The sequence below is a fragment of the Leucoraja erinacea genome, chromosome 3, assembly GCF_028641065.1.
Source record: "Leucoraja erinacea ecotype New England chromosome 3, Leri_hhj_1, whole genome shotgun sequence".
NCBI classification, from domain to species: Eukaryota; Metazoa; Chordata; class Chondrichthyes; order Rajiformes; family Rajidae; genus Leucoraja; species Leucoraja erinaceus.
This window is the reverse complement of record NC_073379.1, coordinates 26,347,225-26,374,684: the sequence shown is the minus strand read 5'-3', so window position 1 is coordinate 26,374,684 and position 27,460 is coordinate 26,347,225. Positions and strand designations below refer to the sequence as shown.

At 44.5% G+C, this 27,460-nt stretch overlaps 1 protein-coding gene across 2 annotated transcripts in view; it reads left to right on the top strand.

The window, feature by feature from the left end:
- The first annotated feature begins 314 nt into the window (after positions 1-314).
- The window catches only part of galntl6 (polypeptide N-acetylgalactosaminyltransferase like 6), a 799,191-nt gene continuing 772,045 nt past the window's right edge, over positions 315-27,460 (top strand). Inside the window, exons 1-2 of one of the 2 annotated variants that reach the window (XM_055632320.1) lie at positions 315-591; positions 1,259-1,586. In XM_055632320.1, coding sequence (XP_055488295.1) covers positions 1,452-1,586 — 135 coding nt within the window. In that variant the 5' untranslated portion in view covers positions 315-591; positions 1,259-1,451. Of the gene's footprint in view, positions 592-894; positions 1,587-27,460 lie in introns of those variants that run through there. The other variant, XM_055632321.1, reaches the window with a different exon arrangement.

Here is a 27,460-nt window from a genome sequence, read left to right as displayed (position 1 = left end):
CTCTTCCCCTTCTCTTTCAACCCCCTTTTTACCTCCCCTTTTTCTCTCGCTCTCTCTCTTCCCCTCGATTTCTCTACCCCTTCCTTTTCTCTCCCCCTCGAGTTCTCTCTCCCCCCCTTTCCTTTCTCTCTCCATCCTTTTCTTTCTCTTTCCCCCCCCCTCCCCCTCCGTCCCTGTCATTTCCCCCCTCCTTCCCTGTCTCCCCCCCCCTTCCCTGTCTGTGTCTCTCTCCCCCCCATTATTTCCCCTCTCCCCCCGGTCGGATACAGCTAACTCTTTTTACCCCCCTCCTCCCCCCTCTTTTTTTTTGCAGATGCCATTGGCTGTAGCGGTGTGTTTTAAGCCCAGGGGCCGGGACGCCGTTTCCCTGCGTCAGCCCTTTCTCTCTCTTTCTCTCTGTCAGTGCTCGGGATTTCGTACCAGCCTTCCGACAGGGCTGCTCCGTTGGGCGAGGGGAGAGATGCCCAGAGCTGAGAGGACATTGAATCCATCCTTGCATTCCTCCACTCGTCTCCGTCTCCCCGCCCGGCTTTGTGAGGATCTCTTGCGACCGACGGCGGGACCGCTCTGGCCTTGCCTCTCTCTGTTCAGGTAACCTGGCATGCGAGTCCTCACGTGTGTATTTACAAGCAAGGGGAGTGAGTGTGTGTGTGTGTGGAGGTGCGATAGAAACCAGTCCCTGATACATCAAACAACGCTGGGCTCCATCCTTAAGACGCGACCCGTGAGGATCCTAAACCCCGGGGCACTTTACATTGACAACATTTGTCTAGTACGGGATTAATTTTGAAAATAATAGACCAGCGTAGGACCACGCAGTCAGTGGCGGGGTGAGGGCGGGTGTGTGTGAGAGAGACGAGAGAGAGAGAAAGATAGATAGATAGAGAGAGAGAGCGTTTGACAGCTCCGGGAGTCGGAGCCAAGTGACTTGAATCTGGAGCGAATGCAGTCGCACCGTTTGATAAGTGAATACACCTGGTGTTGGTGAACAGCAGGGGTCCCGGCCCCAGATTAAGCAAGGACTACCTCTCATGTCCGCGTCTCTCATTCCCCAATTCTCACTTAACCCCTTAGTTCAAGAGGACCACTGTGCAACTGTTAACTATTCCAACACTTGATACCCATCTCCGCGCGGGGACGTGTAGAGAGAAGTTGAACATTGGTCACCAGGACCTTCAGCTGTCCAAGTATTTGGTAGTTCTTCTTATATTTTTTGTAAGGTGCCTCTTGGTTGAGATCGTGTCTCTTGGCTTTGCAGGTCTCCTCCCCCCGCTCTGATCCAGGGGTGGGCTGGCTCGTTGGCCGAGAGAAGTTGGACTCGCCATTCAATATCCGGAGCGGTTTGCTCTACTCGAACTCCAGGACCGGTCACAGCTCGCTCGCTCGCCTGGAGATAGTCCGGAGAGAGAGGGAGAGGGAAAAAGGAAAAGAACAGCTGCCTCGTCCTCGGGATGAAGCGAAAACAGAAGCGTTTCTTGCAGATGACCGGCCTGGTAATCGTGGCACTGATTTTCTTGCCCAACGTTGGACTATGGTCCCTTTACAAAGAGAAGCACTTGGATAAATCTACTGAGTCGGGAGATCAGGTAAGGAAAAGCGGTCGGGAGTCGGGGGCGGGGGTGCTGAAAAGAGGGGATGAAAACACACACACAATGAAGAGATGTGTTTCAGCCGGTCAACTCAGTTCACCGGTCACTTTGCCCTTTCCTACCTTGCAGAATATCAGCGGTTGTGTTTGCGAATTGCTGTGGTCGTTAAGCGAATGTTTAGATACGTTTTTGATGTACGATGCAACTGTTGGAATATACTTCGCCACACAAAAAAAACATAATACAGAATAGGAGTGGAATGAGCCAGAATTGAATTGCTGGCAAAAGTAGAGAAAAAAAAACTTGGCGATATTTGCAACAAAAAAAAATAATATCAGATACATTTGGACGTGGCAATTAATTTGTCTTTCAGCTTTTTGGATGTTTTAATTAGTTGTGATTCTTTGAAGTCCCGGCTCTTAGTTGGAGGTTTATTTTTTGTACTTTGTTCAAACTGAAAGCACAATTTGGGAAGTAGTGGCGTTGAACATTAGTCAATCGGATAATTGATTTCACCTGGAGCATCCACTGGTCCCGGGGTATATTAACGTTGAGAGATGTCGCCCTTCTCGTGTATTGCAAAACACAGGCGCTGATGTTCAACAGGCCACCCAGAACAGGTAGTTAACACGCTGGCTGTGTATGGTTCGTGGATACCAAGCATTATCAAGTGCCAATGCCATTTACCTCTTGTCCTGCAACTAGAGAAGTTCCGCGCTTTGAACGAAATACATGTCACAAGGAACAAGAGTAGAATTAGGCCATTCGGCCCATCAAGTCTACTCCGCCATTCAATCATGGTTGGTGCATCTCTCCCTCCTAACTCCATTCTCCCCGTTACTCCTGACCTGCCGTTTAATATTTGTAAATACGTTTACAGAATGTTCTCTCGGCTCTGATTTTTATTTTTGAGTCGGCCAGTTCTTGCGTAGAAGGACACTTCACAGGAGGACGTGAAGATATTTGTTGATAGGGTAGCGAAAGTTCAGAAATGTAATTAAGTCTTCGTCGAAGTCTTGTAAAGAAGTTTGAAAAAAAATAACCTCTGTCAGTCAGAAATGTATCGCATGTGGAATAAGAGTCCAAATAAAGTTAAAACTGGGTAACGGAGCTGTTGCAGGTATTTCTGGAACAGTTTCAGATAATTAAGGATCCTTCACTGCATTTTGAGCATATATAACGCAGTAACACTGCAAGGCAATCGTCACTTGTTCTAACGCCGTGGGCGCTCTGAGAAGGAATTCCACACTATAATCCGTGTCCCTCTCTATCTCGCCCAGATCTGAAGCCTCGGACATTTGCCTGTTTCGTATTAAACTTGTATATCGCTGTAACGTTGGCGATGCCTTTTGCTGCCCGTATTATGGACTCTGCAATTCAGTTCCCAAATCACTTCCTTTTCCTCCCCGCCCCCGGTCGCTACTTCGCCTTAAAGCCAAAGATATCTTTGCTTAAAACGATGTGCAGGAAGGAACTGCAGATGCTGGTTTAAACCGGAGATGGACACAAAATGCTGGAGTAACGCAGCGGTTCAGGCAGCTTCGCTGGAGAAAGGGAATAGGTGACGATTCTGGCCGAGACCGTTCATCAGACTGAGCTCCAAGCTCGGCTCCAGACCCACAGTCTCCACGCCAAAACGTCACCGATTCCTTTACCCCGGAGTTGCTGCCTGACCCGCTGAGTTACTCCAGCTTTTTGTGTCTAGATATCTCCTTAAAACGACTTCACTTGAAACCTCCCTCATCTCTCAAGGTTCAATAGTGGTTTTATTGTCGCTTGAAAACGCACAGTGAAATTAGTTTCTTACAATGTTGTACAGCATTGCCATACCTAAGCATATCCCTGACTAGCAAAGTGTACACTATTCCTACACTTCTATTTAAGAATGATTGTGTCTATGTATAGTCAGATTTTTGTTGAACAGTATGCAAAACAAAAATGAATTTCACTGTACCTAGGTACAGGTGACAATGAAGTACAATGGAGCCTGCATGCAAGAGGCACCATGGTTTGACAGCATTTTCAAAGTCCAGTCCACATGGGCGGTACCCTTTCCAGACAAGCCCCAGGTTGCTACACGCCTCCAGCCATCGCCTTCCTTGTATGTGTGGATCGGCCAGCGAACCAACGTCCCTCTGCTTGTCCATCCACCTTTGCTTCCAGGGGCCCTGACCCCAGTTCCCTCTCCTCTCCTCTCCTCTCCCACTGGCCTTGTGCCTAATAAGTGACTGTGTACTGTTCTACCTGAACACCTGTGTGAAGCACATGGGTGTATTGCACTATTAACTCTGTGGTGTAGAGGCTAATTAATATCACTGTTGTTTGTTCGGAACACAAAACCGAATGACTAAACCTACTTCTTGTTGAATAGGATGAGAAAGTCCTCAGAAATCAGCAGGTCAGGCAGCATCTTAGAAAGAGAAATTCTCAGTGGCTAGAGAATTAATGTGAAATACAAAGTTCTAAAATAACAATGGGTCGGGCAGTATCTTAGTTTAGTTTAGAGATACGGCGTGGAAACGGGCCCTTCGGCCCACCAAGTCCGCACCGACCAGTGATCTCCGTAGACTAACACTCAGGATCAAACCCGGGTCCCTGGTGCTGTAAGGCAGCAATACTGCTGTACCACTGTCCATCTATGGAGGGAATAGAAAGGAAATGTTTCAGGTCAGTCCTGTTTACTTTGAAGAAGGGTCCTGACTTGAAGCGTCGCCTGTCCTTTCCCTCCACAGCCTGACCTGCTGAAGTGTTATTCCAGCACCTGGTGTTTGACTCAAGATTCCAGCATCTACATTTCCCTTTGTCTCCAGCACTTTACTGCTTTTTGTTTCGGATTTGCAGCATCTGCACATTTGATTTGAGCGTGATCTCTGCAGCCAGAGTTCAAAGTTGTTCAGCCCATAATGTCTGTGATGACTCTTTTTAAAATGTATTCAGTGCAACATACTCTTCCCCCACACTCACACAGTCTCCTTTCTGTTCAAGTACTTCGCAAATGTTCCCTTTTACAATTGGACCTCTAGAGTCACAGTCATACAATGTGGAAACGGGTCCTTCGACCCAACTGGCCCATGCTGACCAACTGGTTCTTGATTCTCCTACTCTGGGCAAAATACTCTGAGCCTTTACCCAATCTATTCCTCTCACAATTTTGTAAACCTCTATAAGATCTCCCTTCATCCCCCTGCGCTCCAAAGAATAAAGCACTAGCCTGCACAACTCCCTATAGCTCAGTCCTTCGAGTCCTGGCAACATCCTCGTAAATCTTCCCTGAACATTTAAAGCTTGCCAACATCTTTCTTATAATGTGGTGAGCAAAACCGAACACAATATTCTAAATGTGGCTTCATCAACTTCTTATACTGTAACATGACCCCCTCCAACTTCTACACTCGACACTATCCAACACTCTTTATATCACTATAGGATCATTATAACCAGATCAGATTCAGATTCAGATTATAACTCGCTGAAATTACTACAAATTCTCCTGAAGCTTCTGTTTATTTAGCTCACTAAATTAAATCTGCATTCTGCTGGTTACTTACCCTTCCAGCTGTGGGGAAGGTTTCTCTCTATTCACTTTGTCAAAATCCTTAAGGATTTTTAGGTACATTAATTAAAGCTTCCATTAGCCCATACGGTGAGAAATTCAACCTTTTGTTTCCTTGGTCTCCTCACTATTACTGAACTCTCTCATTCCCTCTATCAGCCCAATATTAATAATGCTATGAAGTGACCAAATTAATTTTGTTGATGTCAATTAATAATACGGGGCTGTAGTGTGCCAATTATCATGCGTGTACTGTTCTGCATATTTATTCTTTACTTAACATTGATAAAAGGGATAGCTGATTAATATCATGTTGTTGTGATAAAGATCTTGTGAAGCAAAAAAAAATCTTGCATTGCAAAAAGTTGGCGTTGTAAAACATGGAAACAGGCCCTTCGGCCCACCCAGTCTACGCTGACCATCGATCACTCGCACACTAATTCCATGTTATCCCACTTTCTCATCCACTCCCGACACACTAGGGGCAATTTACCGAAGCCAATTAACCTACAAACCTGTACGTCTTTTGGGATGTGGGAGGAAACCAGAGCACCCAGAGAAAACCCACACGGTGACGGGGAGAATGTACAAACACCGCACATACATTACCTCAACCCGGGTCTCTGTGAGGCAGCAGCTATACCGCTGCACCACTATGTATCAAAACAGGTTATCCACTATAAACCTCTGTAGGAGGTGTAGGAATCTCTGTAGCTGAGCAGGGACTATCGCAACTTTAAAGAAACTTTTAGTCAGTTACATGGATAGGTTTAGAGCGATATGGGCCAAATGTCAACCGGTGGGACTAGTGTAGATGGGACATGTTGGTCAGTGTATGCAACTCGGGTCGAAGAGCCTGTTTCCACACTGTATGACTGATTCTGGAGGACATTGTGAGGTTCTGTAAGATGCTATAAATGGAAACATTTCCAAATCTTTTTAAGAGGCAAATTGAGTTCAATAGACCTAGCAATTAGTACAAAGAAAAAGTAAATGTTGGATTATCCAAAAATCAAAAGCACAATACACCAGGTGGTTGAACTACAAAATAAAAATAAAACAGAAAATGCCAGAAATACTCCGTGGGTCAGGCTGGGTATTTGGAAGAATAAACCGAGATAATGTGTCAGGTTGATGACATCTACTCAGATCCCTGCATCTCGGCTGGTCTGACCTTTACTTGATTTGCATAACATTAAAAAATATTTACGAGAATAATCCCATGAATGTATGGGTTAATGTTTGATCAGTGTTTGACGGCACTGGCAAACTTTGGCAAATGACAAGGCAAAGAGTCTGAGATTCAGTTGAGGTGCTGACTGACCTGCTGGGTTACTCCAGCACTTTGGTCGATTTTTTTTTGGTAAACCAGCCTCTGCAGATGCTTGTGTGATTCAGTTGCCCCTCAGCATAGGCTGATTTCTGGTCCATCTTTCTCTTTTGTAACGTGACCCCTGATTGTGTATGACAGAATCTTTAGTATAGTGTATTATTGTCGCCTGTACCGAGGTACAGTGAAAAGTGTTTTTGTCTGCGAGCTATCCATGCAACGAGGGGACTGTACATGATTACAATCAAACCATCCACAGCGTACAGATAGAGGATAAAGGTTATATTTAATGAGAGATAAAATCTGATTAAAGATAGTGTTTGGTGACATTGGCAAGTCTGGGTCTTTGTGGGATGACGTAGGTTGTCGCCGGTGCTAACTTCGGTGAATTCCATTGGCGACTACCTACGTCAACCGGCGACAGGTACCGGCGACTGAATTGTCTTGCCTAGTTGTGGGTGGACGTAGGTTGTCGTAGGTGTGGTCATTGGTGGACGTCCTATGGGTCGACGGTTGTCAGTAGCTTGACGTCGACTAGGAGGTAGGTTTTTGTAGACATTGTCATAGGGGAGGTCCAGTCGCCGGTTTTTCAGTGACCTGCTACGACTATGACAGTCGCCGACAGTGGCCGCAAAAATCACCTAAGTGGGACAGGCCCTTTAGAATGAAAAGACGTACATTTTAGAAAAGAGATGAGTAGGGATTTCTTTAGCCAGAGGGTGGTGAATCTGGAATTCATTGCCATAGATGGTTTTGGAGGCCATGTCATTGGGTGTTTTTAAAGTGGACGTATATGATTAGTATGGGTGTCAAAGGTTATGGGGAGAAGGCTGGAGAATGGGGTTTAGCGGGAAAGATAGATCAGCCATGTTCAAATGGCGGAGAATACTCGATGGGTTGAATGGCCTACTTCTGCCACAATGCCTTATAACTTGTGAATTTGCAGCAAACGGTGCCAAGCATGGGAAGGATGCCGAGATCTGAAGTGATATAAGGAGCGACATTGCTTAAAGATTATCTCCTGGGCTATTGGTGCAATAAGGGTTATTTACATTCATACCATGGAGGTGATCATTAATGAGCAATGAAGTGAGTGAATATAAATGTGTACCTGTGAAGAGCATTGCTTCAAATTTGACCATTTGAAACATATTTATTACTAGCCTGCCAGGATCCTGGCATGTTTCTCCTATCAGTTCATGTTCAATACATTTTCCCATGCATAAGAAATAATGAATCTTAAATATGAAGTGACTCCAATAATTTGGCATTAAATGCTCAAAACTGAAATGGGATTATTTATGAGTTTATGAGGCAGTATTTGTACATACCCAATGATTAGATCATGGTTTCCACAGACACCTTATCAGAGTCCATCACCCTTCCTCTATTCCAATGAAGCTGAAGTGTGAACTGTTTCTCTTCCTGCAGATGCTGCCTAACCCGACGAGTGTTTTCTGCAGAAGACAGACACAAAATGCTGGAATAACTCAGCCAGTCAGGCAGCATCTCTGTAGAAAAAGAATAGGTGACGATTGGGGTTGAGATTCGGGCTGAGATCCTTGTTGAACTACTGGTTTTTATTTCAGTTTTCCAACATCTGCAATTTTGTTTAGTTTCATTTCGTACGATATCTGTGTTGTCAACTAACGACAGCAAACTGCTAAGTGAATTGACTGTTTAGTTTAGAGGTAAAGCATGGAACCATGCTCTTCAGCACATCTAGTCCATGTTGACCATTTATCAACCATTCGCACCAGTTCTGTTATTCCACTTCATCATCTTTCTTTGCACACTAGGAGCAATTTATAGAGGCCAATTAACCTATAAACCTTCACGTTTAGTTTAGTTTTAGTTAAGTTGAGTTTATTGCTATGTGTACTGAGGTACAGTGAAAAGCTTCTGTTGCGTGCCTACCGATCATGACGATACATGATTACAACCGAGCCGTCCACAGTGAGAGATTTAAAGGAGTGGAGCAATTGGAATGTGCGATTGCAGATCCACTTCTGTGATTAGCACACAAATAATCGCCTGGGTTGGGCACCATCTTGGACCTTCCCCATCGTTTGGATGTGGGAGGAAATCGGATTTGCTCGATGGGGTTGGTTTAAGTTTTGTCCAGCACTGTAATCCCTGAAGGGATTGTAAGGCCTAAAATATAGGAGTGGGACAAATGTCCTTTTGAGCCTGGTTCTCACTTTCTTATGGATTATGAGTGTTCTGCCTATGTTAGTCCATCACCATCCCAATAACCTATGATTGCTTTTAAAATCTAGCTTCATTTTGTATTGTCTGTCATTGTGGGAGTGTAATGCGGGTGCAAGTATCATCTATATAATTAAAAGTCTCATCTTGACCATTTCCTGTCTGCACTGTATATTGATTTTAGAAAGAACGCTACCCTGTATCGCTGTGATTTTTGGCCATCTTACCCACCTCCTTCGCTGAGCCAGCCCGATTTTTCACATCGATGAAAAATAAAAAAGTTTTATGTGTGTTTTAAAAAAACCTTGAGATCAGCTGATTGGTCCTCTCGCCTGTCAATCGCCACAATTGTTCACGCCTCCTCCGAGGTGGGGGGGGGGGGGGGGGGCTATAAAATCCCGGATGCCTGGACGTGTCAGTCACTCTGCAATATCACAAGGGAGAGGCCATGACTGTCATTCTAAGCTGTGAATTAACTGAACTGTAAGTCTGCAATGTACTTGCAATAAATAATTTGTTAGCCCTTAATGACAATGCCATGAGTTGTTTGGCCTGCTGGCCTACCTGTGCTTGAAAGTGGAATGCTTAATTAGAGATGAAATGACAATGCCATGAGTTGCTTGGCCTGCTGCCCAGCCTGTGCTTGAAACTGCAATGCTTTAATAGGTCTGACTGTGTTTGGAAGGAATAACTGCTTTATTAGGTCCGACTGTGTTTAGTCCAAAAGTCCCGCTCATTTTGTGACTTCCACTTAGTGGACAGGTCACGTTGAATGCGTAATTTCCGGGAAGTGCAGAGGTCACGCTGATTGCAGAAGTGCAGCTGACTGCGGCAGTGGAGAGGCCGCACTAAGCCATGTGAGTAGATTCAAGAAAGTTTACTGTCATATATATATGGAATGAGTGTATGTGTGAGTGAGTCTATTGTGCGAGAGTGTATGTGTGTGTGTGCGGCTGTGTGTGCATCTGTATGTGTGAGTCTGTGAGTGTATGTGAGTGAGTCTGCGTGTGGGTGTGTGTGTGAGGTGAAGGGTGTGTGTATGTGTGTGCATATTGGAATTGGTGGAGAGGTGGAATATTGCGTTTGGGGGACCAGCTCTCCCATGTGAAGCTGGGACCCAACGGGTCCCACTTATTCTAGTCTAAATATAAAGTGCTGTAGAGACTCAGCAGGTCAGGCATCTGTGAAGGGAATGTTTTAGTTTTTGAGGCACAGCATGGAAACAGGCCTTCTCCCCACCGAGTCCGCACTGACCAACAATCACCCCATACACTAGTTCTATCCTACACATTAGGGACAATTTGCAGAAGCCAATTAACTTACAAACCTGCACTTCTTTGGAATTTGGGAGGAAACCCGTGCAATCACAGGGAGAATGTACAAACTCTGTACAGATAGCACCCTTAGTCAGGATCAAACCTAGGGCTCTGGTGCTGTAAGGTAGCAGCTCTACCGCAGCACCACTGCTCCACCCTGAATGGATTGCCTTGTTCAAGATTCCAGCATCTGCAATTTCTTGAATCTCCATGGGTATTAACATCTGGATATATTTGAATGTCTGGTCAGGCAGGATCTAAGGGAGTTATCAAGTTTAAATTCAGAATAACACAGTGTTGAAGAACACATGTGGCATATTTGCTTTCATAAGTTGGTGACACTTAGAATAAGTGTTGCAACTTCATGAAACGCTGGTTAAAACCCCACTTGGAGTTCTCCCCTCTTTGTATCTCCCCAACTGTAATGGCCCTGCTGTTCCTTTGGATCGATCAGCAACGTGGAGAGGGGGGGAATGTGCTGCATGGGCAACAGCCTGTCCTCCATATGACATCGCCCAGGCTTGCATCCGACCACACATCACCTGCAAACTAGGATGCATTACCCATGGTCAGTCATGACCGAGGGGGGCCGACTATACTATCAGGGGAAGTGCATTTCAACAGTCATTTGCAAGACAATAGAAGGGTATTAGTGTAGGCAGCGGGGGAGAATGGTCAGCATGGCCTGGATGGGCAGAAGAGCCTATTTCTGTGCTGTGAGACTTTTATCAAGATAGACACAAAATGCTGGAGTAACTCAGCAGGACAGGCAGCATCTCTGGAGACAAGAAATGGGTGACGTTTCAGGTCGAGACCCTTCTTCAGACTGATGTCAGGGGAGTGGGCGGAACAGAGATAGAATGTAGTAGGAGACAGTAAGACTGGTGGGAGAACTGGGAAGGGGAGGGGATGGAGAGAAAGGGAAAGCAAGGGCTATTTGAAGTTAGAGAAGTCAATGTTTATATTGCTGGAGAATAAGCTACCCAAGTTAAATATGAGATGCTGTTCCTCCAATTTGCGCTGGGCCTCACTCTGACAATGGAGGAGGCCCAGGACAGAAAGGTCAGATTGGGAATGGGAAGGGTTAAATGCTTAGCAACCTGGAGATCAGGTAGGTTAAGGCGGACTGAACGAAGGTGTTCAGTGAAATGATCGCCGAGCCTGCGCTTGGTCTCGCCGATATACAGGAGTTGACACCTGAAACAACGGATACAGTAGATGAGGTTGGAGGAGGTGCAAGTGAACCTTTGTCTCAATTGGAAAGGCTGTCGGGGTCCTTGGATGAAGTTGAGGCTGGGAGGTAAAGGAACAGATGTTGCATCTCCTGTGGTTGCAGGAGAAAGTACCTGGGGAGGGGGTGGTTTGGGTTGGAAGGGACAAGTTGACCAGGGAGGGAATGATCTCTGCCGAAAGCAGAAACGGGTGGAGATGGGAAGATGTGGCCAGTAGGGGATCCTTTTGATGATGGCGAAAATGTTGGAGGATTATATGTTGTATGCGACGGCTGATGGGGTGGAAGGCGAGGACAAGAGGGACTCTGTCCTTGTTACGAATGGGGGTAGGGGGCGCTGTAGCGGAGCTGTGGAATATCGAGGAGACCCTAGTGAAAGCCTCATCTATAATGGAAGAGTGGAACCGCCATTCCCTAAAGAATGAGGACATCTCCGATGACCTGGTATGGAAAGCCTCATCCTGGGCGCTGATGCGGCAGAGATGAAGGAATTGGGAGTAGGTGATACCTTATCTTTTATCAAGGCGTTTGATTTGATATGTGCTGAAACTCATCATGTGCAATTATTACAGATAAATCCAGTTTAGAAGGAAGAAACAAAGATCTGCAGATGCTGGTTTATGCCAAAGATTGACACAAAATGCTGGAATAACTCGGGGTCAGGCAGCATCTCTGGAGGAAAAGGAATAGGTGATGTTTTGGGTCGGAACCCTTCTCCCTTCTAATTTGCAAGTTTGAGCAAACTTCTCGCTTTTTAAGAGTGTGGATGTTTTGCCGTGCCCAATTGTAGAACTGAATTGCATTGGTACAATTGCAGGGGTAAGATACGCATAAAGGAGCAAAGAATAAAATAATACTCAGTTAATATCGGGGCAGTAAAATGTTGCGGTGATATAGGAACACCACTATATCGAGTAGCCAACTGGTCCGTGCAGGTCCTGCAGTTACTCTGTAATTGATGGCAAAATCAATAATCCATTTGTGATTTACCACAGTGTACCTTGAAATAATAAATCAAATACCAGTCACACTGTATATTCGGGGAATGGAAGCTGTGACGAGGAGGATTATTGTCCAGGCACTGTGTGTAATGTAAAGCATCAGCTTTCTCGCCTTTCTGTTTCACTTCAGGGAGAACCTAGCTAAGACTATAAGAAGCAGTAGCAAATATGGCCATTCGGCCCATTGAGTGTGCTCTGCCATTCAATCATGCCTGATCTATTTATCCCTCTCAATCCCATTCTCCTGCTTTCTCCCACCAGTGTTGACAGCCCAAGCTGCCAGTTGATTAACCAGTCAAGAAGGATTATGATAAATGATAAATATATATGATTACAAAAATTATATGTATATAATACTATCTTATATATATATATATATATATATATATATATATGTGTGTGTGTGTGTATATATATATATATGTATGTGTATATATATATATATGTGTGTGTATGTATATATGTGTATATATATATATGTATATATATGTATATGTATATATATATGTATATGTGTTTATATATGTGTGTGTTTATATGTGTATATATGTATATGTATATTTGGCAAAATAATTTTGCTGATTAACCAGCCAAGGAGGAATAGGGCAAAAGTGTTTAAGTTGTGTATCTAATGTAATGTGTATAATTTAATGAATACATAGTCATACTTCACATAAACAGGTCGTTTGGCACAACTTGTCCATCTTCACCGAGATGCCCCATTTATGCTAGTCCCACACGCCCACGTTTGGCCAAAAACGCGTAGAACCGAGGAAGTGCAGATGCTGGTTAACAAAAACGGACACAGAGTGTTGGAGTAGTTCAGTTGGTCAGACAGCATCTCTGAAGAACATGGATAGGTGAGGTTTTGGGTCGGGACTCTTCTTCAGACTGCAAGAAAGATTTTAATTGTATCTGACCTTGCTCTACTTGTGGATATGACAATGAACTCGACTTGATCAGTTTGATCTTGATTCAACTACAACTTTCAAAACTTACAAGGGCGGCATGGTGGCACAGCTGATGTGCTTCCTTACAGCGCCAGAGACCCGGGTTTGATCCCAACTACGGGTGCTGTCTGTATAAAGTTCGTAGTTCTCCCTGTGACTTGTGTGGTTTTCTCCAGGTGCTTTGGTTTCCTCCCACACTCCAAAGACGTACAGGTTGGTAGGTTAATTGACTTGGTACAAATGTAAAATTGTCCCCAATGTGTGTAGGATAGTATCAGTGTGTGGGCATTGCTGGACTCTGTGGTCTTAAGGGCGCTGTATATCTAAACAAAACTAAAGAGTCAGACATTGTGCTGGAACAACAGACTATACCATCCTTCACCGCTGACATTAATGGCCTGCCGCATGAACAGAGAGCTCATGGAGTAAGGGAAAGGCAAGATAAATAAATCTGTTTACTTTTATCTTGCCCTATGTTTGTGTGGACTGATTTCTAAACTGAAACTAGACATTGGATCTTCACATTGCTTCCAGGCATTTACAAATTATAGTTGTGAATTGTAGAGATTAGTTGGCTAGTCATTAGTTCAAAAGGAAAATGAATCTAGTGGTTTGTGTCTAGTTTGATGGATGTGCCAATCAGTTTTAGTAGAGAGAGCCTCGTTACTGGGCGGCACAGTGGTGCAGCGGCAGAGTTGCTGCTTTACAGCTGTCAGAGACCCGGGTTCGATCCTGACAATGGTCCTGTTTGTACTTTCTTCCTGTGACTGCATGGTTTTCTCCAGGTGCTCTGGTTTCCTCCCACACCCCAAAGGCGAACAGGTTTGTGGGCTAAAATTGTAAATTGTCACTAGTGTGTAGGATAGTGCTAGTGTAGGGGTGATCAATGGTCAGCGCGGACTCAGTGGTAGATGTTTCAATGGTGTATCTCTAAAGTCTAACATCTACAACAAAAGACTGCAGATGTGGGAGTCAAAAAGGTTTCATTGTCATATGTACCCAAATGGATCAATGAAAATGCACATATACACACTAGTTATACATGTCTAAATCCTCAGGATTCAGATAGCCAGCCTTCCCAGTTTTTGTCAGGATTGGCCAGTTGTAATGAAAGCTCAGTACCCTGCAGCGTTTGCTCAAGATTTTCTTCCCCCCCCTCCCAAAATTGAATTCCCTGAAGATTCAAATGGAGTGGAGATATGGTGTTTTTAAATAGTACATTTTCAATTAGACCTTTGTGAATTAAAAATACAATTGAATTACAATTAAAACACAAAGTATGTGCTATAACTCCGGGATAAGCGCTCGACTAAGAAAACCAAGCCCAAAACCATTTTCTCTTTTAAAAAAAAAACCCCTAAAAAAACCTAATCTTGTAGATGCAAGTATATCATTGGGGTTATCAAGTGGACACTTCCCTTCATTGGTGTTTCATTGAGTTAGGCCAACAACCCAAACTAACACAACCCAACACAACCCCTATCCCCCCCCCACCCCCCCCCCCCCCCCCCCCCTACCCCACCCCACCCCCAACCCTCAACCCACCACCCCCCTGAACCTCCCCCCCCCCCCCCCCCCCCCAAGTTGCTTAACCTGTTCAGTGTCATCCAACGTTATTCCACCTCATCTATCCTTTCTGGGTCGCCCCCGTCAGTAACATCCTTTCTAAGTTGCTGAACCTGTTCAGTGTCATCCAACTTCCTGTTATTCCACCTACACAAACTTTCAACTGGTTTCTCCATTATAGACGGGATTTCCTCTTCATCTACACAGAACCTTTTCTCTACTACCTTCCCTCTTGCCAAAGAAATACTCTGACTTACTAGATTTAGTCTTCAATCTAGTCCATTTAAGATTATCATTTAACTTCTCTAACAACCTTCTTGTACAAGCAACTGTTGTAGTCACCAAGGTCATATTATCCATATAGGCCCTGATTCGAGGGAGGCGCAGTCCGTCCTGCCATCTCTCTGCCACCGTGATGCTCTAATCACTTGCTCCATCGCCATTGGAAATGCTAATGGGGAAATACTATACTCTGCCATAATGCCCATCTCTAGTGGCTTCCATGCTGTCGTAAAGTCTGTGTACTAAAACACATTCGGACATCTTGGAAATATGCTTTCACTAAATTTACTATTGATCCTGGAACTCTAAAGTAATCAAAAGCACTCCAAATAAGACTATATGGTACAGATCCAAACACACTTGCCAGGTCCAAAAACATAACATAAAAAAACTCTCTTCTCGAGCTTGGCTGTCTGAATCTGGTGCCATGTTACGCAAATGTGTTCTAAGCAACCTTCAAAACCTGGCGTACCTGCTTTCTGCATGGTGGTATCCATTAACCTTTCTGTATAAACAACTTGCCAGCCTCTGTGCTACTATGCTAAAGAAAATCTTGTCTTCTACATTTAAGAGACATATAGGCCTAAACTGACTTAACTCTGAAGACTCTTTCTCCTTGGGAATGAAAATTCCCCCAGCTCTACGCTAAACCCTTGGTATGACCTGCTTCTCTCAAACTATTCGCAAGAGCCTCCTCAAGAATCAAAGCACATCAGGCGCACTTTTATACACCCGGTAAGATACTCCATTCGGCCCTGGGGCCGAAGATGCCTTTACCCGCCTTATTACTGCTTCCACTTCGATAGCAAAACATCTAACATACTCTATCTCTCCTAAGGGTGGTATACCTGGAGGGAAAACCATTCCCCATTTCTTTTCTGGATCCGAGTATGTCCTTTTAAAATATTCCTCTAACTCTTCCTTCGCAGCCTTGAGCTTTCCACTCTTTCCCTGACTAAACATTCTTTTAACAAATTTAAATGGATCCCTATAAAATACTGACCTGACTCGCTCTTTCTTCTTTCTTTTTCTCCTAAGGTGTTTGGCCATCCTTAATATTGCTAACTGATTTGTGAACTCATCTTGCAAAACTTTAATTCCCTCTCTCTCATCAACTGTAGCCTTTCTCCACTGCTTTCTCAAATGTCTCCACTCCTTCACTAATCCTTTGATTTCTCTCTCTCTCTGGCTATTAATCTCAGGGTATTAAACCTGGCTCAGAATAAAGTGCTGTTATTTACACTTTATCAGTTTATTTATTCGTGTGTTTTGTAGTCAATGCCTACTATGTTCTGTTGTGCTGAAGCAAAGCAAGAATGTCATTGTCCTATCAGGGACACATGACACTAAACTCACTTGAACTTGGTCTAGATCTAAACACTTGTAGAACCTGCACTTTCTTTTTCTCAATAACACCAAACCTGTCCACACCATATTGATAAATAAACTCTCCCATCTTATCTAACTTGTTTTCCACTGCCCCGTTCAGACTCTATAGCGCCTTTATCAAATCAATATTAACCGTTTCCCATTCCTTCCTTTCACTTGCCCTAGGCCATTTAACTCTAGGTTTCAGCCCACTGTTCTTCACCCTGACTGGCAGATTACCCTCACCACCACCTGTAGTACATCCCCCTCTACAGCACTTGTTCCCTCCTCATCAGTAACAGCAGCAATGATATCCAGCGAACTGTGGTTTTCTACCCATTGCTGGACTTCACTCGACTGGTGTGACTGACTTTGTAAGAAGTACTGCTCAATGTGATTTCCCTGCACTCCCTCCAACAAGCACTTCCTCTATCCCTGATGTATTCTGAGGCCCTTTGCTGTTGTTACTTTCTGCCAACCACAAGAACAGACCTGGAGCTTCTTTCCCTCCACCACCGAGCCGCTGTCCTTCATTGATGCGCTAATCCTACTCGTAGTCTTTCCCGTTCCGTGGCCTGCAGCCAGGTAATCCACCTGTGAGTCGTCTTCCACTCCTGCTCTCGCAGACTCCAGGGATATCTTTCTTTTATTTGTATTAGCTTTTTAGGGGTGCAGCGAGACTGTTCACAATCGATGCCTCTGCTGCAATGAGGTGCTAACCCATAACAGCTCCAATGGGATCTATTCCCTCCTGTCAGCTGCCTTTCCAAGCTGTCACATGGACTTTCCCTGGTTGTCAGCTGCTCAGTTCAGAGCAGACACTAGCTGGACTAGATGTTAAATTACAATTAAAACAAAAAGTGCGTGCTATAACTCCAGGATAACGACTGATATAAACCCTCCTTAAAAAAAAAATGCAAGTTATTGACTAGCACTGGAGCACATTTCAATTTACTATCTCAGCTTCTTTTATAAATAGAAACATGAAGTTAAACTGATTAATGCCTCTATTTAAAATAATGAAGAAAGGAATTCAATGTGTGTGTTAAGTGTTGGTTTGACGACATTGCTGACTGTCTTCTCTGCACTAAAGCATCCAACACACAGTGGGGGGGGGGAGAGTGGGATGTAAACTTTTTATTTCTCCCTTGCCACCTATCACTACCAGTCTAGTTTAGAGATGCAGTGTAGAAACAGGCTCTTCGGCCACTGAGTCCTGCCGATCAGCGATCACCCCATACGCTAGCACTATCCTACACACGAGGGACAATTTACGGGAGCCAATTAACCTACAAACCTGCATGTCTTTGGGATGTGGGAGGAAGCCAGTGCACCCAGAGAGAACCCATGTGGTCACGTGGAGAACATACAAACTCCTTAGAGACAGCACCCATAACCAGGATCGAACTCGGATCTCAGTTGCTGTAACAGAGAGTCAAGAGAGAGCCAAGAGTGTTCTATTGTCATATGTCCCAGATAAAACAATGAAATTCTAACTGCAAGGTGGTAACTCTACTGTTGTGCCACTGCGCCATGAAATGGTCTGCCATTTTTGCATATTGCATTGCTGGGAACTGGTATGCATGTCAGGGGAAGCATATTCTACAGTGCTATCAAATGGGAATTAAATAAACATCGAAGGTCTCTGGGAAGAAAACCAAAGCAAAAAGATCTAAACAGATAGCCCTTTGAAAGAGAGAGGTTTACTTTGCACTGTGTCACTAATCCTCTGGAGAATGAGAGTAAATTTAATTCTTTTTGCCATAATTTACTTTGTATTGACCTGTTTTTATTTGGTTCCCGCTAACTGAAGGTTAAAAACCATCTTCATTCAGAAAGATACATGCTTGTGTTGCATAAATGATAAGAATTGAAGCTGCTTTATTTCAAGTGATAATAAATTATGTTGTTGATCAAGATAGAGGAAATGCAAAATACATGTGTGTAGAAATGATGTATTTATATCATCGAGGCGTTTGCAGACCATTTAATTCAAATGTAAATATCAGCTCGACCAGTTCAAAGTGTTTGGTGGGACTAACATTTCTGTGTAACTAACATCTTCACTGTATATAAAAAAAAAATACTAAGGCTGATTGGATCAAGTGGGGGAGTCCACCAAGTGGACAAGATGGCTTCCATCTTCAGACAAGATGGCTTCCATGCATTAGTGAAGCTTTGCTCACTTCTTTCCTTGAGTTGGATCACATTAATAACTGGGCGGCACAACTGGTGCAGTGGTTGAGTTGCTGCCTCATAATGCCAGATACTCGGGTTCGATCCCGACTACGGGTGCCATCTGTATGGAGTTTGCACGTTCACCCTGTGCTCGTGTGGGTTTTCTCTGGGTGCTCTGGCTTTCTCTCGCCTTCCAAATACATGCAAGTTTGTAAGTTAATTGGCCTCTGTAAATTGTGGCCTACTGTGTAGGATAGAACAGGTGACCTAAGGTTGGCGTGGACTCTGTGGGCTGAAGGGCCTGTTTCCACACTGTATCTGTAAAACTAAAAATAAACTCTCATGTTGTGTCAGTGCTGTTTGCTTTTCGTTTGCTTTTCACCCTTTATATGGCAACTATTACATCCCTTGGGTATGCAAGCAAAGAATTTCACTGTAACTTGTCATATGTAACAATAAAGTTATTCCAATCAATTTCTCTGGCATTGGGAATCTGCTCTCCATTGTGGCCCAGTGATAAACCAGTGATGACCTTTGTTTCAGCCATCTGGTCTTGAGATGTGTAGGAAGGAACTGCAGATGCTGGTTTTAACCAAAGATAGACGCAAGAAGCTGGAGTAACTCAGCGGGACAGGCAGCATCTCTGGAGAGAAGGAATGGGTGATGTTGTGCATCTTGACCTGAAACGTCACCCTTTCCTTTTCTCCAGAGATACTGCCTGTCCCGCTGAGTTACTCCAGCTTTTTTTGTCTCTCTTCTGATCTTGAGATCTTCCCTTCCGCTCCATCCGTGCTTCATTATTCCTGAGTTTTTCCTTGATCCCTTCTTCACAGACCAATGTTTGAGAACACCTCCTAATGTCATCAGTGTCAGAGTTTATCTGGCAGGACTCCTGTCGAGTCGCCAAGGTCTAATTGATGTGATGATACAAATGCAATCTGTTCTATAAACGTGCATTTTTCACTTCCTTTATCTTGGTCAACAACATTGTTTAGTGGCTATCCATCACTGCTGACTGTATTGGAAAGCACTAATAGGATTAAGTAACATCGGCATCTGAGATATCATTACTGAATAAAGACACTGATATAGAGAACATAGGCACATCCACTATAGAAACAAAGACTGCAGATGCTGGTTTACAAAATAGGCACAAAGTGGCTAGAGTAACTCAGTGGGTCAGGCAGCATCTCTGGAGAACATGGAGAGATATGTTTTGGGTCAGGACCCTTCTTCAGACTGATCCAGTTGGTTGGTATCGCAGAATACTACGGAGGTGAGAATCCTGGAGAATGTACACAAGATTGTACACAGGATTGCACCTATGTCCATCTCTGCCACAGAGGGTAGTTGAGGCCACTTCATTGGCTATATTTAAGAGGGGGAGTTAGATGTGGCCCTTGTGGCTAAGGGGATCAGGGGGTACGGAGGAGAGAAGGCCTGGACGGGATACTGAGTTGGATGATCAGCCATGATCATATTGAATGGCGGTGCAGGCTCGAAGGGCTGAATGGACTCCTGCACCTATGTCCATCATTAATGCACGTTGATGTGGAGGGGCAGATGGAGCTTGACAACTGACTCCAATTTGGCACAGTGACGCAGCGATAAAGTTGTTGCTTTATGCCCCTGTCCCACTTAGGAAACCTGAACGGAAGCCTCTGGAGGCTTTGCGCCCCACCCAAGGTTTCCATGCGGTTCCCGGAGGCTTTTGGCAGTCTCCCTACCTGCTTCCACTACCTGCAACCTCCGGCAACCACCTGCAACCTCCGGCAATCTCCGGGAACCGCACGGAAACCTTGGGTGGGGCGCAAAGTCTCCAGAGGTTTCCGTTCAGGTTTCCTAAGTGGGACAGGGCCATAACAGAGCCAGAGATCCGGGTTTGATCCCAACTAAGGGGGCTGTGTGTAAGGAGTTTGCACGTTCTCCTTGTGACCATGCGGGATTTGAATTGAATATTGAATATTTATTACATGTCATTTGAACCTCAGTGAGGCTCAAACAAAACTTTGTTTCCACAGCCATACAACCAGAGACAATTTCTACAAGACATACAAACAATTCGGTTTACACAAGCATCCATCACAGTGAATCTCCTCCTCACTGTGATGGAAGGCAAAGTCTTTTCACTCCCCTGCACCATTTTCTCCCGATGTTGAAGCCCCAGGCGGGCGATGGTAAGTCCCACAGCCATTTTAGGCCGCGCCGGACGGTGTACGGCCCCGCTCCAGGTCGTTCCAACCCCGCGACACGGGCTGGAGAGGTTGCGTTGCGGGAGTTTCCTCCAGCACTCCAAAGACGTGCAGGTTTGTAGGTTAATTGGCTTCTGTAAATTGTAAACTGTCCCTCGTGTGTGTAGGATAGAACTAGTATGAAAGAGTGATTGCTGGTCGGCACGGACTCGGTGGCCAAAGGGCCTGTTTCCACGCTGTATCTCTAAACAAAACTAATTTGGCAAATAACCAGGAGACTTGAATGCAGATGCTGGAATATGGAGCAACTAAGCTGGAACTGAGGGGGGCAGTTGGTGCCTGTGGATGAAGGGAAGGTGGGGATGGTGAGAGGAGGGGGTAAGGGGGAAGCAGGGAGGGTGAAAGGGGGAGGAGGGGGAATGGGATGGGGAAGGGGGAACGGGATGGGGGAGGGAGAAGGGGGAGGGGTGTTTATGATGGAGGGAGATGATTCTCCTCCCACTTCATGTGTTTTGGAACATCTTGCATAAGTCAGCAAGTAGTGCTCTGTGTGTGTGTTTCACTTGTTCACTTTATCTATATTCCACATGATTCTCTACACCTTAATAAGGTCACCACTCAGCCTCCTACATTCCAAACAAAGAAGTCCCAGCATTACCAACCTCTCCCTTGACTCAAGCCTGTAAGCCCAGGAAACATCCTGCTGAATCTCTTCTGCAGCGTAATGACATCCTCCATGTAACTGGGCAACCAGAACGGCACAGATTACTCCAAGTGTTGTCACATCGACAACCTGTTCAATTGCATTTCTTCTGCGCCTTGCGTGAAGCTCCAGAGTGCTAGACAGCTTGTGGAGTTCCTGTGAAGTTACTACTTGGTGCGAGTTCCCAGGAACAGCACAGCTCTGCTGACGACATCTTGTAGGAAAGAACTGCAGATGCTGGTTTAAACCAAAGATAGACACAAAATGCTGGAGTAACTCAGCGGGACAGACAGTCTGAAGAAAGATCTCAACCCGAAAAGTCACCCATTCCTTCTATCTAGAAATGCTGCCTGACCCGCTGAGTTACTCCAGCATTTTGTGTCCATCTTCTGCTGACTACATAATCTGCTTCCCTTATAATGCTGCCAGTTCAGCTCGGTTTAGTTTATTGTCACGTGTACTGAGGTACAGTGAAAAGCATTTATTGTGTGCTATCCAGTTAGCAGAAAGACAAAACATGATTACAATCGAGCCATTTACAATGTATAGATACACAATAAAGGAGTCAGTTGAGGGACAAATCCCCTAAAACCACAGCTGACCTTGCACCAACGCACATATATGTTTGGTGCAAATAGGGTAGCCAGTCAGAATATTTTTTCCCAGGATGGAAAAATCAAACACAAGAGGGCATAGCTTTAAGGTGAGAGGGGCAAAGTTTAAAAGAGATGTGTGGGACAACTTTTTTTACACAGGGTGGCGAGTGCTTGAAAAGTGCTGCCATGGTTGGTAGTTGAGAAACTTAGGGTGGATGCATTTAAGAAGTTTTTGGATAGGATTCTACATTTTCCTTGATCCCCATTCCCGTTGTCCCATTTTCACACCTTGCACTTCCTTGTCTATGTATCTTTATCTCCCTTGACATCAGTCTGAAGAAGGGATCGACTCAAAACGTCAACCGTTCCTTCTCTCCAGAGATGCTGCCAGTCCCACTGAGTTACACCAGCATTTTGTGTCTATCTTTGGATATTGTGGGATATGGATTATGCGCAGGTAGATAAGAGATGGTTTTGGCATCATGTTCAGTATGGAAATTGTGGGCCGAAGGGACTGTTCTAGTGCTGTGCTGTTGTATGTTCTATGTTATAAGTTGCAATGGTAACGAATGTACCTCTCCAGGCTGTCACAGGGGCATGTTTAATATACAGACATCAAAGGGAGCCACATAGAAATGTCTGATTAAAAATAAGTACCTGCAAGAGCGTACTGCAAGAACAAACCTTTGTGAGAGGACAGCTTACCAGCTACAGTACAGACTCGGTAGCCTGAAGCCTAGGGGACTAGGCATCGAGTCCTGGACAAATGCAAACACTGGCAGCTTATTAATCGACTGATTGCAGGTGTCTGTGGTGGCGCAGCAGGTAGTGCTGCTGTCTCACCACACCAGAGGCCCAGGTCTGACTCCTGACCTCTGGTGCTGTCTGCAGAGTTTGCACGGAAAAGGTGAGTGGAATTCCTCACTCCCAACGGTGGTGGGGGCTGGCAGATAAATTCCGCAAGGCAGTGAAAATAAAAGTAAGGTGTAAACAATGAAAAGACTTGGGTGGAAAACAATTAAATAACAGAAAGACACAATGTGCTGGAGTAACTCAATGGGTCAGGCATCTTCTCTCTAGCGAACATGGATATACACTTCATGTTCTCCATTACTCCAGCACATTGTGTCTATCGTTGATATAAACCAGCATCCGCAGTTCCTTGTTGTTACACATGGATATATATATATATTCCCCATTGTTCTCCAGAGATGCTGCCTGATTCCCTGAGTTACTCCAGCACTTCTTGTCCTTGTGTAGACCAGCAGCCGCAGTTCCTTGCATCAACAATTAAGTAATAACTTAGTCGGTTGTGCAGGATCTGGGGAGGGCAATGGGCAGGCAATGTTCCCGTTCCAGCCACTTCACTTGGGCCAAATCCCACATCGAAAACGCTAACCTAATAATTCATGCTAATAGTCATGCTAATAGGAATAGGCCATTCGGCCCTTTGAGCCAGCACCGCCTTTCAATATGATCATGGCCGATCATCCAAAATCAGTACCCTGTTCCTGCTTTTGCCCCCATATCCCATGATTCTGTTAGCCCTAAGAGCTACACAGGTACATCTAACTCTCTCTTGAATACATTCTTCGCTATTCTTTCCCCGACACCAAATAGTATGTGATTTATTCCTTGTGTTCCGAGCAATAGTTCTCCTTCATTCAACACACTAAAACTCTGCTGGTAATCTATTTTCTTTGTGAGAGCTTGCTATCTTCGTTTTGTGTCCACTTGTTACAAATGTTGGCCTCGCTGTCATCGTCTGTCCTGAAAAGGACGCAAGCTTCCGGCGACAATCAGTGGGAGCCATCACGTCACAATGGATGATGGTGGTAGCAGAATTAGCTCGGGATACTTCCAGTTTCCAGCCCCGCAACGTGGATGCTTCTGCTATCATTCTGCATAAATAAGAAACGTCACCTATTCCTTTTCTCCAGAGATGCCGCCTGTCCTGCTGAGTTTCTCCAGATTTTGTGACTATCTTCAATGTAAACCAGCATCTGCTGTTCCTTCCTACACACTCTTGTTTATCCTGCACTGTAACAATGGCCATATGGCCTTTTAATATCCAGAAATGTACGATAGGTACAATTAGAGAGAGATCCAGAATGGAAACGGGCCCATCGGCCCACCGAGTCCAAGCCAACCATCGATCACCTGTACACTAGCTTAATGCCCCTGTCCCACTTAGGAAACCTGAACAGAAACCTCTGGAGACTTTGTGCCCCACCCAAGGTTTCCGTGCGGTTCCCGGAGGTTCCCGGAGGTTTTTGTCAGTCTCCCTACCTGCTTCCACTACCTGCAACCTCCGGGAACTGCACGGAAACCATGGGTGGGGCACAAAGTCTCCAGAGGTTTCCGTTCAGGTTTCCTAAGTGGTACGGACAATATGCTACCCCATCAGAAAGATTAGATGCAATTTACAGAAGCCATTCACTAGCAATGTTACAAAATTTTGAGATTAAAAAAAATCAAGTCTGCAATTTATCCCATCAGATAAAGCATAACAATAAGTTTAATTTGACACCTAATTCACTTTCATATCTCAAGTAATAGAAACGTTATGGCCATTTTCATACTCGGAAATTAGCATCTTGTTCCCTATTGATTTTCTATGGACATAACAAAAAAGCTGTGATCATGGACAGTCAAAAGCCCATAACCTTCTTAAAAATTAAGAGAACTGAATGAAATTTTCAGTTATCATAGATTGAACCATTCTGAAACAAATATAAAATAATCTTACTTGGATGACCTGAAATTAAAGCATATAATTAGTTAGTTACCCAATTGGAGCCAATTTCAAACTTCAATTACTAGATCTAAACATCTATCCATTTCTTAATAAATGAGTAACATTTTTAAATAGCTTAAGTGTCCAAATAATATTCACAAATAATTCACGATAAAACTTGATTTTTTAATCTCATTTACATCAATTTATAGGCCAAATGGAAGGAATTTAGTGTTCAATTGCTGTAAATTAAAGTCAATCGAAATCGGCTTTCTAGTGGTTTCCTGTGAACGCGCTGGTTTAGAACGTTCACATTGCGCTGGATTTGTGCCCTCAAATGCCCAGAAAAATACTGCGGGATATAAAGAGCCCAAAATGAGCTACTCGCTATAGTAAACTTTATATACAGGGTTCTTAAGAAGCCCCTTTTAATGTAAAAATAAGGTACATACCTTTAATTGTTTGCTTTATAAAACCCTGGGGCTGCGAGAGGTCGCGGGTTTAGAGAGTGATTTTTAAACTACTATAACTATTATACAAGGCCATAAAAACTAATAATACCTTTTGCGATGGGGTCTTTCAGCGATTTTCCGTTAATGATTTACTGGGCTGAACATTTTCGATTGCAACAGCCTAGTAAAAATCGCGTTTTAAACCCGCCCCCTCTAAACAGCGCCAAAATCACGCACACGGGGTGGGGCAGATTCTCATCGAAGATTCAGGTAGGTTTTGTAACATACCTACATTCATCTGCAAACGCGCACATCTGTGCAATGTGGGGGGAAACCAGAGTTACCAGAATAACCCACGAGGTCACAGGGAGAACATATAAACTCCATACAGACAGCACTTGTCGTTGAATAATGGGATGTAAACTTTATTTTTTCTCCCTTGCCACCTATCAGTACCAGTTTAGTTTACAGATACATTGTAGAAACAGGCCCTTCGTCCATTGAGTCTGCACCGACCAACAATCGGTTGGTACACTAGTTCTATCCAACACACCCAACAACAATTTAAACCTACGAACATGCATGTCTTTGCGATGTGGGAGGAAACCGGAGCGTCCAGAGAAAACCAGGGAGAATGTACAAACTCCGCACAGACAGCACTCACGGTCCGGATCAAACCCGGGTGTCTGGCGCTGTGAGGCAGCAACTCTATTGCTGCACCACTGTGCCATAGAAACATAGAAAATAGGTGCAGGAGGAGGTCATTCGGCCCTTCGAGCCAGCACTACCATTCATTGGGATCATGGATGATCGTCCCCTATCAATAACCCATGCCTGCCTTCTCCCCATATCCCTTGACTCCACTAGCCCCTAGCGCTCTATCTAATTCTCTCTTAAATCCATCCAGTGACTTGGCCTCCACTGCCCTCTGTGGCAGGTGAATTCCATACATTCACAACTCTCTGGGTGAAAACGATTTTTCTCACCTCAGTCTTAAATTACCTCCCCTTTATTCTAGGACTGTGGCCCCTGGTTCTGGACTCGCCCAACATTGGGAACATTTTTCCTGCATCTAGCTTGTCCAGTCCTTTTAAAATGTTATACATTTCTATAAGATCCCCCTCATCCTCCTGAACTCCAGTGAATACAAGCCTAGTCTTTTCAATCTTTCCTCATATGACAGTCCCGCCATACCAGGGATCAATCTCGTGAACCTACGCTGCACTGCCTCAATCACAAGGATGTCCTTCCTCAAATTAGGAGACCAAAACTGTACACAATACTCCAGATGTGGTCTCACCAGAGCCCTATACAACTGCAGAAGAACCTCTTTAGTCCTATACTGAAATCCTCTTGTTATGAAGGCCAACATTCCATTAGCTTTCTTCATTGCCTGCTGTACCTGCACGACAACTTTCAGTACAAGGACACCCAGGTCTCGCTGCACCTCCCCCTTACCTAACCTAACCCCATTGAGATAATAATCTGCCCCCTTGTTTTGGCCGCCAAAGTGGATAACCTCACATTTATCTATATTATACTGCATCTGCCACGTATCTGTCCACTTGAGTTGCCGCTCTTGAGTTGCGAGTCTGATTGTATTTTTTCGTGAGTGAAGAGATGGGAATTTAGAAGCGTTGTATCAGAAAGTTGTGGTGAGCAGTGATTAATGATGCATTGCTATACTGTAGCTATCTTTGTTTCCTTTCATACAACTTCATATTTTCCTTATTGTTCTTTGATGGATCTAACTTGGCCTCAGCTCTTCAAACACACTTCACTGAAAAGCATCTGCACTTGCTTTGATGCCCCCAATACAGCAATGATGTTGTTGATTCATGACCAACCTTCAAAGCACAGTCTTGGTCCCAGATGGCTACAAGTGCACACCATTCTATAAAGCATTCATAACTGTGAAAGGCCTGGTTAGAGATAATGTGGAGAGGATGTTTCCACTAGTGGGAGAGTCTAAGACCAGAGGCTATAGCCTCAGAATAAAAGACTGCACCTTCAGACTGTTCAGTTCAGTTCAGTTTAGTTTATTGTGTTCAATATTGTTCACCATGTTATATGAAAGGTTTTGGACAGGCAGCATCCCTGGAGGAAATGAAAGGGCACCGTTTCGGGTCGAGACCCATCTTCAGACTGATGTCAGGGGAGTGGGCAGGACAGAGATAAAATGTAGTCGGAGACAGTGAGACTGGTGGG